Source organism: Cetorhinus maximus, chromosome 4 (genome assembly GCF_964194155.1).
Source record: "Cetorhinus maximus chromosome 4, sCetMax3.hap1.1, whole genome shotgun sequence".
NCBI lineage: Eukaryota > Metazoa > Chordata > Chondrichthyes > Lamniformes > Cetorhinidae > Cetorhinus > Cetorhinus maximus.
This window is the reverse complement of record NC_135882.1, coordinates 50,722,138-50,735,992: the sequence shown is the minus strand read 5'-3', so window position 1 is coordinate 50,735,992 and position 13,855 is coordinate 50,722,138. Positions and strand designations below refer to the sequence as shown.

At 44.3% G+C, this 13,855-nt stretch overlaps 1 protein-coding gene across 3 annotated transcripts in view; it reads right to left on the bottom strand.

Moving 5' to 3' along the window:
• enpp2 (ectonucleotide pyrophosphatase/phosphodiesterase 2) overlaps nt 1–13,855 on the bottom strand; it is a 118,397-nt gene that overhangs the window by 77,766 nt on the left and 26,776 nt on the right. For all 3 annotated transcript variants that reach the window (XM_078540173.1, XM_078540174.1, XM_078540175.1), the window contains 2 exons: nt 13,513–13,578; nt 1,741–1,813 (listed from right to left, as the gene is read on the bottom strand). In XM_078540173.1, the coding sequence (XP_078396299.1) occupies nt 1,741–1,813; nt 13,513–13,578 (139 nt within the window). The remainder of the gene's footprint in view (nt 1–1,740; nt 1,814–13,512; nt 13,579–13,855) is intronic.

Here is a 13,855-nt window from a genome sequence, read left to right as displayed (position 1 = left end):
TGTGTACAGTTCTGGGCGCCACACTTTACGAAGGATGTGAACATATTGGAGAGAGTGCAGAAGAGGTTTACAAGAATGGTTAGAGGAATGAGAAACTTCAGTTATGAAGATAGATTGGAGAGGCTGGCACTGTTCTCCTTGGAGAGGAGAAGGCTAAGAGGAGATTTGATAGAGGTGTTCAAAATCATGAGGGGGCTGGATAGAGCAGATAGGGAGAAACTGTTCCTGCTTGTAAAGGGATCAAGAACAAGAGGTCACAGATTTCAAATGATTTGCAAAAGAAGCAAATATGATGTGAGAAAAAAAATTTTCACACAGCGAGTGGTTCGGGTCTGGAATGCACTGCCTGGAAGTGTGGTGGAGGCAGGTTCAATCGAGACATTCGAGAGGGCATTAGGTGATTATTTGAATAGAAAGAATGTGCAGGGGTATGGGGAAAAGGCAGGAGAATGGCACTAAGTCATAATGCTCATTCAGAGAGCCAATGCAGACATGATGGGCTGAATGGCCTCCTGCTGCATCAAAACAATTCTGTGATTCTGCTGGCAGCTCTTAGAGATGGGATATCTTCCTAGATGAGGGAGGGAACTATGACTTCAAACAGTTAACTGCCTGCCGACTGTTAAATCTGGTCATGGTTTTCACACTCCCAACTTTTCAGCCATTGCCTCCATGAAAAACACGTGGGAAAATGCTTCTTCTTCAAAAAGTGTTACAGGGTCTTATTAGTTCCACTTCAATAGGCATTCAAAGGTGACAGGTCCAACAGTACAGCACTCCCTCAGTATTGCGCTGCCCCATCTGTCTTCTACGGTGAATGGAAAAGATCCCATAGCATATCCAAAGAAGAATGGAAAAAGTCCTGCCGGTGGCCTAAACCTATATTTATCCCTCAATCTGCAACTGGACTCTCTGCTCATTTGCCTTACTGCTGTTTATGGGATCTTATAGTGTGGAAATTGTCTACCCTACAACAGGGCCCATACTTCAACAGTAATTCATTTTTGTGCAGTTATTTGGTAAGCCTGAGGACCTGAATGGCATTTTGTAAATGCAAGCCTTTTCTTTCATTCTTATACACTGTTTACAGCCAATCATAGAAAATGTATCATTAGGGTGAATTTGATCAGCATTTAGTCTCTCCAAATTTTTTTTTAAGGGAAGAATAATTGCATCAATCTTCAATGCCAATAGGTTGGCTCGGCTGCTTCCCCTAACTCCTGATTTTCAATTGCTGGTTGCCTGTTTTTAAGGTGAAAAATGGACCGCCAACAGTTGAAAATCCTCACCTCATTATCCTCAATTAAAAGTCCCTCTTGACCTGGTAAGCAATAAATAAAACGAGATCCATCAAACACATTGCAAAAATGTAGCACAATACTTACTCATAAGAGAAGTATATTGCATTATGTAGGAGATTAAGTTTAAAAAGTTAGTTATTTTGAGAAATTCAGAACATGATTGCATTATCGTTAGGTTACTCTCAAACTGACATACATGTTCAGCAATCTTCAGAACTTACTGGTTTATTATTCTGTTATTACTTTTTTATTGCAATCTGGGCCTTTGGAAATCCACCAGAGTACAAGCAAGAACAAAAAGGCTTTTTAAAAAAAAACACCAACATCTGGTTGACATTAACAGTGAATTTCTATCAGCAGCACCAGCAACAGGTGTTGCACATATGGTAAGGTTGGACTCTATCAGTGCCCCAGCTTAGTATTAACATGCTCTACTAACCTCTGAGCTGAATGGTCCATATCTGTGACCGTAACCATCTGGTTGCTCTGAGTAGAAGGCATAGACATAGGGCCTAAAATTGAAGCAAATGTTTGAGTGAATATTTTTGTTTGTTGAACTAGGCACTGAGGAAAATCTGGTTCCACTTTCTTTACTAGAGGAGTTTCTGCCAAATGTTTAAACAGAGGAAGTTGATATTGGATATTTCAATTTCCATTCACCTCAATTATCCAGCAATTGATCTCTTATCCCACCTTCTACCTTGACTTTCTGTCCCCATCTCAGAGAAAGAAAGGATGTAAGCACACATATTTCTTTGAATTTTGGTAAAACTAATAGTTCCTCGGATTTTCAGTCTTCAAAAGAACAAACCACTTTACAATTATCATACGAACAATGTTTACAATTACACATTCAAACCATTCATCCAATGTATATACTTTTGGTCTTTGTTCTCCTTGTCTTAAATTGGATGCTTTCAAATACTTTCACTGTAGGACCCCTGCAAATACTGATACAATCCCTTCAAGTCCTGACACCATTCCCCTTTGAGGAGTCCTTGCCAGCGTCAGGTGCCTAAAGGAAACCTTCACCAGAACAGCGTAAAGACCCCAAAGATCATGGTCTGCTTTTTCCCTTTATATGTTCTGACTAACTTCCTGTGCATTTCCAAAATTTTCTAATTTTTATCATTAAATGTTTTTGGAGGTGGGGGTCGGGGAAAAATTAAAAGAAAGGCAATCATTACATTCACGTAATCAGGACAATTTTTATTGGTATTAGTAACCAGACAAAATAGTGTGATAAAAATATGAAACTGAAAAATTATTATTTGTATATTAAGGGCTAAAGTTCATGTATCCTGAGGAAGAACATAATCAGAAGAGAAACATTATAAATCATTATTATAATACATGCACATTCCTCAAAGGAGGATAAGGAATTGAAAATTCTAAAGAAATGTCAAGACAAAAATTCTTCTGGGCGCCGTATGTAGCAAAATCATGTTAGTGAACATTTCATTGTTCATTATTTCTAGCAAAAACATAATACAATCTTTTGGAATGTGAAGATGATTTCACTAAATACAGTTCACTAAATATCTTCCTAAAATCATTTATGGTGTTGTTACGCAAAATAGTTTTTTACATAAGTGTCTGAAAACATATTTCAGTAGGAAAGATCCTTCTCTAGGTGGTTACAACTAAATGAGTTACTCCACGAACTGAGACATTGCACTATATGAAGATAAACCTAGACAAACAACAGAAGTAATTTACTGGAACTTCTTGTTTGATACCAACAACTAACTCATTTATTTTGTGAGGCAGTGGTGGAAGCAGTGTGAAAAGGGCTACTTCTTAGTATAAACACTAATTAATAAATTAATTGCATTGATTAATATTTGGGGTCTTGTAACTTGTGGAGCATTTGTATTGCAGAACCTCTTTGGAAAGTGTCACCTCAATACCTTATGGGCAGAACCTTCTGTTCGGCGAGCGGAGGCGGGGCCCACACGCCAACACATAAAATGATGTGCGGTGACATCAGGCATGCGTCCTGACGTCATCGCGCGTCATTCTGATCTTCTGTTCGGCGGGCATGTGACGCCAAACTGTCAAAGGCCTGTTTAGGCCATTAATGAACTAATTAAAGCAATTGTCAGGACTGCCCATCCAACCTTAAGGTTGGTGGGCAGGCGAAGAGCCCAGGCGACTTCGCATTTCTTATGAAGCCTCATCCACGGGCAGGATGAGGTTTCATGAAGGGTTTATTAATTGAATAAAAATTTTAATGAAAACTCATGAACATGTCCCAGCTCATGTGACACTGTCACATATGGGGACATGTCTGAATAATTTTTATTTTTTATTTTCACCATCTTTGACACTGAACTTAATCTCCCTGAGGCAGCTCTGTGTCTCAGGGAGATTTCTGCGCTCTTTCACGCACATGCACAAAAGAGCGCAGGCACTGACTCTCTCTCCTCCCCCTGCCCACACAGATAGCCTTAACTGGCCTGCCCAGGTAAAATGGCGGCATGCAGCCGATGGTGGGCGGCGATCGCTCCGCACCCACTCCCGACCAGCCCCCCCAACGGGGAGAAAATTCTCCCCTATGTTTCTGGGTGCTATTAAAATCACAGAGTACATTCCAGGGCAGGTTCTAACAGCAGCCAAAGCAAAAAAAAAAGAACACGCCTGTACAAGTTTCAATGTGTGGCATTATTTTTGAGTGGGTTCCACTCTCTGCCATCTCCTATGAAAGAGAAAAGCCTGGGCAGGTCAAGCAAGCAGTGCAGAAATGTTTCACTTCCCTTTACAGAATAGTTGTCCCACCCAGTCTTCTGGTTTCCAAAAGGCATGGTTTTATCTGATTATGTTGCCATTGTTTAGAGCACCAACACTGATGACAGAAGAAGGTAGGTTGGTTAGTGAGAATTTCCACTTTGTCAAAATTGACAACAGTTACGTGATCAAGAAGAGATGGTGACAAAAAGCATGTTAATTTCAGAAATTAGTCGTACAAAGCTTGAATTAGAACCATAGAAAATATTTTACAGGACAGAAAGACGTCATTCAGTTCATGTCTGTGAAGGCTCTTTGCTAGGCAATCAAAAATTAATCAAACCAACATACCCTCTCCCAGTGGCCAAGTCTCTCTCTCTACATCATATTTATCCAATTCTCCCTTAAAGAATGGATTACTGCCTATCATTTCATGGAACAAAGCATTCCATACCCTTATTAAACACTCTACTAAATGAGACTCTATGAAATCTCCTTTTAGTCTTTTTGCTATAAAAAATAGTCCCAGTATCTCAGCCCTTCCTTTATCTATTTCCTGTTGCATTGACTGCCAGCCTTTTCTCATATATCCTTTTAACCATTAAAGCTTTTTTCTTAATTCCCCACTACACTTTTTACATTCCTCATGATTTTGTTTACTATCATTAGTCATATCTTCCTCGAAAGTAATTGCAATGCTTTGCTCTCAAAATGCAATTTGTTGGAATCAGCTACTGCCAAGAATAGAGTAAATTTCCTTACATAATTCCTTTAATTAAGTGAAGCAAACATACATTTCAATATTTTTGTTTGCTCCTTAAAATCTTATATACTGTTTAACTAAGGAAATGAAATACATGCTCTTAATTGTGTGCTCTCTGATTGGTCCTAGTTCAAATCCAGATTATTAATGTAAAAGAGGATCTTGCCAGATAGATGAGGTATTTAATAACTATTTATACAAAGTTGATTACTTTAGGATATGAAATAAAAATGTTTCACTATTTTGATTATCCAATAAAATAAAAAAGTTTTGATTTTTCTGAATCATTTTTGGAAATTATTTTTAAAAAAGGATTTAATAGTTCTCCATGGCACAGTGCATAATGAGTGGAAGGGTGCTCGAGTACTGAGCAAATTGTTGGGGCTGCGGGCTGACAAGTCCCCAGGTCCTGATGGACTTCATCCTAGGGTCTTAAAAGAAGTGGCGAGTGAGGTAGTAGATGAGTTGGTTTTAATTTTCCAAAATTTCGTAGATTCAGGAAAGGTTCCATTACATTGGAGAATAGCAAATGTAACTCCTTTATTCAAAAAAGGGAGGGGGGCAGAAAGCAGGAAGCTCCAGGCCAGTTAGCTTAACATCTGTCACAGGGAAAATGTTAGAAGCTATTATTAAAAACATTAAAGCAGGGCACTTAGAAAAATTCAAAGCAATCAGGCAGAGTCAACTTGGTTTTGTGAAAGGGAAATCATGTTTAACCAATTTATTGGAGTTCTTTGAAGAAGTAACACATGTTGTGGATAAAAGAGAACAGGTGGATGCACTGTACTTAGGTTTCCAGAAGGCATTTGATAAGGTGCCACATCAAAGATTATTGCGGAAAATAAAAGCTCATATTGTAAGGGGTAATATATTGGCATGGATAGAAGATTCGCTTGCTAACAGGAAACAGAGAGTAGGTATAAATGGGCCATTTTCAAGTTGGCAAGATGTGACGAGTGATGGGCCAAAGGGATTAGTGCTGGGCCTCAAATCTTTAGAATTCATATAAATAACTTTAACGAAGGGACCAAAAGTATGGTTCCTAAATTTACTGATGTCACAAAGATAGGTAGGAAAGTAAGTTCTGAAGAGGACATAAGGAGGCTACGAAGGGATATAGGTAGGTTAATTGAGTGGGCAAAGGTCTGTCAAATGGAATATAATGTAGGAAAATGTGAAATTGTCCATTTTTGCAAGGAAGAATGAAAAAGAAGCATATTATCTAAATGGTGAGAGATTGCACAGCTCTGAGATGCAGAGGGATCTGGCTGTCCTAGTGCATGAGTCACAAAAGGTTAGTATGCAGGTGATTAGGAAAGCTAATAAAATGTTATTGTTTATAGCAGGGGGAATTGAATACAAAAGTCGGGAAGCTATGCTTCAGTTATACAGTGCGTTGGTGAGACCACATCTGGAGTACTAATTACAGTATTGGTCTCCTTATTTAAGGAATGTAAAGTAAATGTATTGGAAGGAGTTCAGAGAAGGTTTACTAGACTAATACATGGAATGGGAGGGTTGTCTTATGAGGAAAGGTTGGACAGGCTAGGCTTGTATCCGCTGGAGTTTAGAAGAGTAAGAGGCGACCTGACTGAAACACACAAGGCCCTGAGGGGTCTTGACAGGGTGGATGTGGAAAGGATGTTTCCTCTTGTGGGAGTATCTAAAACTAGGGGCCATTATTTAAAAATAAGAAGTCACCCATTTAAGACAGAGATGAGGAGAAATTTCTTCACTCAGAAGGTCATGAGCCTTTGGAACTCTCTTCCTCAAGAGGCAGTGGAAGCAGAGTCTTTGAATATTTTTAAGGCAGAGCTGGATAGATTCTTGATAAACAAGGGGGTGAAAGATTATCGGAGGTAGGTGGAATGTGGAGTCGAAGTTACAATCAAATCAGCCATGATCTTATTGAATGGTGGAGCAGGCTCGAGGGGCCGAGTGGTCTACTCCTGCTCCTAATTCATATGTTCAAGTAAATTTTCGCAGCAGCGCACAACAGAGAGTTTGGCGTAGGCATAAATGTGGCTGACCCTTTTTTTTTCATCATTCATTTTTAAAACCAGAAAATTGGGTGTGGCACAAGTTGGGCTTGCATCAAATCTGTGCTTCATTAAGCAAAGCTGCATGCCAGGAGTGAAGCTCCATAAAATTTATCCTGCAATGTTTTACACACCCACAGCAATTCCTGCCCCCACTCCCAGCACAGACCAGAGATGCCACCCTCACAAGAGCTTACCTCTCTCTCTTCCTGCACTCTCCATAAAACAGGGACTTCCCCCTTCCATTAGCTCTCTTTCTTCACTCCCAACAGTAATAAGTCCTTCTGTCATCTCATTCCCACTCAAGTTCTTTTCTCTTTCTCTCCCACTCCCATATTCTCCACTGAAATTTTATTCTTGCTTTTCAGTCTTGATTGGGTTCTTAGAAGCTCACAGTCTGCTCCCCTCTCGCTTCTGTTATTCTTAAAATATATCTGTCTTTTTCCTTGTTACCACCACCAAACCCATTTCTCTACCTTCCCCACCCTGTGTCCCCTCAAGAAGACTGGTTCCCTCTCCTGCAAAGTCTGTGTATGTCTGTCGGTCTGTCTATCTCTCTCTCTCTCTCTCTCTCTTCACTGGCCATTTACTGGGCCATAGCATTGCTTAAATATAGAAATAAAATCAGAAGCTTATTTCTTGGAGAATGGCGCATGCATCATTTCTTCTCAACTTTTCAGCACGTTTCTCCTCACTCTCTTCATTTCTCTTGTTTCCTCCCCTTGCTCCTTTATTTCTCTTTCCTTCCTCTCTCATCTGTACACTTCTACAGTTGCCCTCACCCTCCGCCCCTCCCCAAACCCCAATTTCTTGTAGCTTTCACAAGGCTACACAGGGAAACTGCAGGATGAAAGGGAGCAGACCAGAGAAATAGCATGAAAAAAATCCAGTGTGAGTTGCGGTAGCTTTGTTGGGGGATGCATGTGGGAATTGTAATTCCTGGTGCTGTGGTCAGAAAGTATAGAGAAGAAACATCAAAATGTGAACCAATTTGAATTTATTTGGTCAAAATAAATTAGGTAGAAATATTTTTGGTGGACTATGTTTGATGAGAGGTTTAACATAACATGATTGACGAATAATCAAAGTAGAAATATTCATTCATGAAGAACTAAACACTTAAACGAATGAGGATGAGGAAAATAGACTAATTGCCCTACAATCATGATGTACAGAACAGTCAAAAGCTTATTATAAAAATTAATCATGTTTTTAAAGATCAAAAAAAAGTTTCAAAATAAGACCACAGGACAACCTTATTTTGGCTATTTATGCTGGTAATCGCAAAAAGTATTTTTTAATGCCATCATGAAGTGGAAGACCTTGGGTGGAATCGTCCCAGATTGGAACGAAGTGCGGAAGCGGGTGGGTAAAACGATGTTGGTGGCTTTTCACGCCATATTGTCCCAAACCTGCCTCATTAATTATGCTTTCCCAGGAAACACACCGCTTCCATGGCAGACAGGCTCTCAGTCACCTGCCACACCATCGCCTCGCCACTTCATCATGCCGGGTACCATATTTATAACCCAGCTGCACACACACCTCTCAGTGCTTCCAGCCCACGACTGCTGCAAAGAAGACATGGCAAAAAGACTGCAGCCCCCAGGTTCAATTACTAGTCCCTTGAGGGCCTTTTGGACACAGTGGAGGTTTGCCGTAATGTCCTCTACCCCCACTCTAGCCGCAGGATGGGCAGCAACATCACTAATCTGGCTTGGGAGACGGTGACAGTGGTGGTCAGCACCAACGCCCTGCAAAAGAGGCTGCTACATGATGAATGATCTCATCTGTTCTGCCAGGGTAAGTCATTCTTCTCATCACTCTCAACTCACATACTCACAAACCCATCACACATCTCCAGGGATCTCCCACCTCAAGAGCCAACACCACTAACTCTCACACACACCCTCACATCTCCATCAGGCTCATATCCTCTGGTGCTCGCGTCCTCATCCTCTCCATGGCTCTGCTCACCACACAAACATTCTACGCAGTGTCATGTGTCCTGTTCATACTTTCTTCATCTGTTTTCATGCAAGAGAAGCTGGCTCACATCAGCAGAAAGAGGTCCCAGGCCGTGGGTGCACAGAATCTCAGAGTCACATGGTGCAGAAGAGGCCCTTCGGCCCATCGAGTCTGAACCAACACGTGAGAAACACCTGACCTACCTACCTAATCCCATTTAACAGCACTTGGCCCATAGCCTTGAATGTTATGACGTGCCAAGTGCTCATCGAGGTGCTTTTTAAAGGATGTGAGGCAACCCGCCTCCACTACCCTCCCAGGCAGTGGATTCCAGACTGTCACCACTCTCTAAGTAAAAATGTTTTTCCTCACATCCCCCCTAAACCTCCTGCCCCTCACCTTGAACTTATGCCCCCTTGTGACTGACCCTTCAACTAAGGGGAACAGTTGCTCCCTATCCACCCTGTGCATGCCCCTCATAATCTTGTACACCTCGATCAGGTTGCCCCTCAGTCTTCTCTGCTCCAACGAAAACAACCCAAGTCTATCCAACCTCTCTTCATAACTTAAATGTTTCATCCCAGCGACGTCCTGGTGAATCTCCTCTGCACCCCCTCCAGTGCAATCGCATCCTTCCTATAATGTGGTGACCAGAACTGCACACAGTACTCCAGCTGTGGTCTCACCAAGGTTCTATACAACTCCAACATGATCTCCCTACTTTTGTAATCTATGCCTCGATTGATAAAGGCAAGTGTCCCATATGCCTTTTTCACCACCCCACTAACATGCCCCTTTGCCTTCAGAGATCTATGGACACACACGCCAAGGTCCCTTTGTTCTTCAGAACTTCCTAGTGTCATGCCATTCATTGAATACTTCCTTGACAAATTACTCCTTCCAAAGTATATCACCTCACACTTATCAGGGTTAAATTCCATCTGCCCATTTGACCATCCCATCTATATCTTCCTGTAGCCCAAGACACTCAACCTCACTGTTAACCACCCAGCCAATCTTTGTGTCATCTGCTGTGGCCCACATTAGGCCCCTCACATTGAGCAATGTGCCATCGCGCTGACTGGTGAGGACATGGACTGTGCCTGCAGCGATGGTGAGGTCGGCAGCAAACACCTTCGTAATAATCCTGTACCACAATATCCCTCTCTCAATGCAAATGTGAATGCTCTCTCTTCTGTTTTTGATTCTGCTGTCATGCACTAATTATCTCTAATTTGGTTCACAGGGAGCTCTGCCAAGCGACTGACACCCTCAGCCAGCCAGTCCCTCAGCTCCATTCACGCCCTCACCTCCAGTCAAGAGGACACCCCCTCCATTGAAGAGCTGGAAATAAGCAGCCTTGAAGACCCATCACAGCGATTACCCGCACCCTCCACCCTCCACACCTCGGTAGGACCTAGATCTAGAGGAGGCTCAGATACACAATCTGGTGATCACCGCACGGACACATGGCCGCATTAGCAGGAGGCAGGGTCGTGCAAGTTCCCCAACACTCGGAGGACTGCTGGGGATCAGGCATCTGTGAGGTCCAAGTCAGAGGATGAGCCTCTAGATTTGGCCTTCCAACTCATCCTGGAGAGTAAGCAGAAGGCTTGGGAACATCACGCAGAGCTGTTGGAAGCCCCCAGCAGATTGGCACACGAGTTGGAGGGGTGCGTCTGCCTGTTCTCTGATAAAGTGGTGCCCACATGTACGTGTCTGGAGGGCTCCATGGGGCGGGGAGGATGACGGGTGCCATGGAAGCCCTGGTCCAGAAGGACGCGGAGACGAGTGCAGAGCTGCACTCCATCACGGGAGCCATGGGTGAATCCCTGCAGTGGCAACACGAGAGGGAGAGGGAGGCAGGGCACCCGGATCTGCCCCTAGGTGCTTCTTCCCCTCAAGGAATCAGGCTGGGGCCCCCGGGCACCTGAAGGAAGGAGGAGCAGCAGCTGGACACCCCTGGGTCATCCACTCAGGAATCTCAGAGGCTGTCCTCTCCCTCCGAGTCCCCTTTGCCTGTGAGCCCCTCAACCTCGTCCTCTGTCAGCGCAGAGGGTGCAGCTGGTCCATGAGTTATTCTGGAGGGAGAATTGTGTGCGTAGCAGGGCCTTTCGGAGCCTCATGCAAGCACTCTCCCACGCACACGGATTCTTCATGTATCACACTCACCTCAATGTCCTGAGCATTTTGAATGCTGCCTGCTGGGGTTCGCTTTCAGTTGTCCATTTGAGCTGACCTGCATCTCTGCCCACCCACTGATCACACTCCCATGCAGCACCTGATCTCACCCACCACAACTGTCGTTTCACTTACAATTTGGACAGCATGATCTGGATTCGCTTTTTCGTCACCTCCTCCGTCTTTTCTCTTCCCCCAGTAACCCATTTCCTTTCTCCCATCACAGTTCACTCCCTGGCATCACATTCCACCTCCCCTCTGTGACCTACCTGCCGCAACCCTTTTCCTTTGGGGATGTCCAGGTGAATGTGCACGCTCCCTTCCTTCCTGAAAATCCCACTCCAATCCACATTCACCTCCCCGACCTCCTCTTTCCCACCCCCAGGGTCCATGTCAGCCTCCGAGCCCCCACCAACCACCCTCGCCGTCCCTTCTACCGCTACCATTCAACCCTCACCCTCCCACCCAACCGCCTCACTCTGCCCTTGGTCATTCTCACCATTCCCTCAAACCACGCCCAACCTCAGTTTGCTCCTCATGAGGCAGTCATGGACCCATCAGACCCCTCCCTTGCACATTCACCTGGACATCACCCCCTCCAGGCCCCTTAGCCCCTCTGGACTCATTCCCCCCTGGAGCCCCTTCCCACTGGAACCACCCCCCACTGGAATCCCTTCCCCAGCCTTAGTCCTCCCACCTCCTCCCGTACTCCCCCTGCTTTGTCCCTCCCCCTTCCTGACTCCTTCAGACACCCTTCATTCTTCCCCTTCCCCAACTCCTTCCTCCATCTTTACCTCTTCCTCCATCCTCACTTCCTCCTCCAGTCTTATTCCTTCCCCCTTCCCGACTCCTTCCTTCACCCTCCATACTTATTCCCTCCACTCTCCACACTCCTTCCTCCCCCCAGACTCCCTCCCCTCTCCACAATCCTTCCTCCCCCTGGACTCCCTGCCCTCTCCACACTCCTTCCTCCCCCTAGGCTCCCTCTCCTCTCGGCACTCCTTCCTCCCCCTGGACTCCTCCCCCCTCTCCGCACCCCCTCGCTTACACCTACCTCCCCAGCTGCCGTCTTCTCCAGTTACCTCCTCCTCTCCCCGAACTCCCTTCCCCCTCCCAACCTCACCCCCCCGACCTCACCCTCCCAACACCTCTTCCTCTCCCAGTCGATCTGTAGACCTTCCTATCCCACCCCCTCAACCATCATCCGTTGTGAGCATCAACAGTAACTTTCCAACTTCCATGAGCTGCTTCACAGCAGAGCCATGTCCATGAGGATCCATCCAGCATGCCATGGACATTCCTCCAGGATCCCGTTTCTGTCGGGCGCCAGCATCTTCTGCTCCTCGGATGACCGCAATGTAAGCAAGGCCCTGGCGGTAAGTCCCGACTTCTGCACGTCACAGTTGTCAAGACATGTTCTGCACCAGCGTGTTTTCCTGCCTACATGGGCGGACAATCCGGGGGGGGTGGGGAATGAGTCCGGAGGGCTGGCCGTATAATGATATGCTGATGTATTACAATGATGTTCTTGACATTCGATGGTGGGGATTGCAGCCCGCCATCAACGGGCTAAGCGGACGATTGCAAACTGGTTTCACAACATCGTGAAACCAAGTTTTGGCCTTCTCGCCATGTTGTCCGCTCACGCCACCGAACACACCTGACGCCAGCGGGCATGGAAAATCGAGGCCCTTGTATATTTTAGTTGCAGACTTTGCAGAAACCACAGGTAAGGTCAGTTTCCTGTCTCCTCATCTGCACCCACATCGTAAGTCAGACTGATATAATGTGAGGATCCCTGAATTCTCAAGCTCAGATCATCATCCTGTTCCTAGAAATAGGATGGGAACAGCAACAGAAATAGGCACCAAAAGCAGAGCTTTCTGGTCGCTGTTGGTAAACATTAGCCAGAAGGCCTCAAGCCCCAAAGATCCATAGGGGATCTGTAAAATAAGAAAAAAGGCCTTCCCTGCTTGTTGCCTATTACTCTTAGATCCTCCAATGTGAAAGCTACAAGGCACAAGCACGTCCACTATCATCTCCTGGGCACGCCTGCCTTTGCACCTCATTTTACTACTGTTCCTTTCTTGTCCCTGATAATGAATGTTGAACTCCTATGCACCAACAGCTCAATGCCCACCCCTCCCCCACACCCCACCTGCCATCATCATTGTTCAACTGTTTTCCCAGGAAATCTCTGCATGTTAAGGGGAAGACTGTTGCCATCACAGGTCTCATCCCTCTTCTTCACTACTGTGCTTGGGGATTGAATGGGCTCCAGAAACACAGGAGAAGATCTTGTTACTATCAATCAATTTATTTAGAAAAATGGATCATTACACCTTAGTTTAGCTTCATGCTTATAATAAGGTTCACAATATCAAAAGCAGCCATGCAGATTTTTTTAAATATTTCTTCTGGTGCAAAGTTAGGAAATGCATGTTTTATTATTTTTGGTTCCATTAAAAACAAGAAAGTTATAATAAAGCAACAGACCTCATGAGTTAATTTTTATCTGCTAAATAATATTTACCTTTCATTATCTGGCAACTTCAGCCATTGAAGTATTGTGAATACCCTTTGTTCATAGGGAATGACACTGCAACCAGAAAGAAAATACACGTCATATGATTTGCCCAGCTTAAAAAATGCACATTTTACATCTTACCTTTAAAATAAAATGCTGGAAAAATATCCAGATACCACCTTTGTAATCTGTAAATAGACATTAAATTGGCTGGAATATGGCCAAAGATAATTCATTGTCCTTAAGGGTAACAGAAAGTGACATCGAAGAAAGTGATTGCAAATATCTGAAAGTACAGCAAGCAAAACAATACTGGCAGATTGCAAAGCGACCAAGTTAGAGAGGACGA